This window comes from Sphaeroforma arctica (assembly GCF_001186125.1).
Source record: "Sphaeroforma arctica JP610 unplaced genomic scaffold supercont1.13551, whole genome shotgun sequence".
In the NCBI taxonomy this organism is placed as follows: Eukaryota; class Ichthyosporea; order Ichthyophonida; genus Sphaeroforma; species Sphaeroforma arctica.
Window position 1 is genome coordinate 1 of NW_014027007.1, and position 647 is coordinate 647.

The 647-nt window shown below is 56.1% G+C and overlaps 1 protein-coding gene across 1 annotated transcript; it reads left to right on the top strand.

Annotated features, from left to right (window-relative positions):
* SARC_18067 (hypothetical protein) lies at window positions 1-458 on the top strand (the record flags this gene model as incomplete). The annotated part of the gene is made up of 2 exons (XM_014287849.1): window positions 1-194; window positions 315-458. Coding segments are annotated over 2 exons (338 nt in total), but the record flags the coding sequence as incomplete, so codon positions are not given.
* Window positions 459-647: the final 189 nt, after the last annotated feature.

The window sequence follows — 647 nt, forward strand, 5'->3', positions numbered from 1 at the left end:
CGCAACCGTTGCCCGAATTTATCGCGGCAGAAGCGGACCGCTTGTGTACGCGGTACACTAACTGCCGCGAGCAGCACCATGCCATCTTGGCCATGACTGACGACAAGATAGAGCGATACCTCCTCTCGCAATGTGCCACAGTCCCTATTTTCTTGGACAAGGCGCTTGAGGAGGTCGAGGTGCTGACTGACAAAGTGATTGAGTTGGTAGAAGAGATCTTCGGGCCAACTACGTACGCTTTTACGGTCACTATAATGTTAGAGAAGCATGGGTTGTCGGAGTTTTTAATCTGACTCCGACATACCTATGTACAGTGTGGTGGTATTGTTTTAACATACACTGGCTCGGCTGGGCAGGGCGCCCGGCAGCCCCAGCAGCAGCAGCAGCAGCAGAAGGCTGATGGGGGCAAGCCCGCGCAGAACCCTTTTGACACCGGTCTGCCCAAGGGTCACCGATAATCTCAGGGCTTCAAATACTGGACACGTGCCAAGCGGAAGGCTTATGTGTACACGATCCAGGAAGGCAATGAGTGGCGGCCTCGTGTGCAGCGTCCGCCTGCGCCGAGAGGGAGGAATGACTGGGTTGACAGACCGCCTTTGCGGGATGTCCAGACTGGGGCGGTGGTTGTCCCGTATCGCGAGCGTATG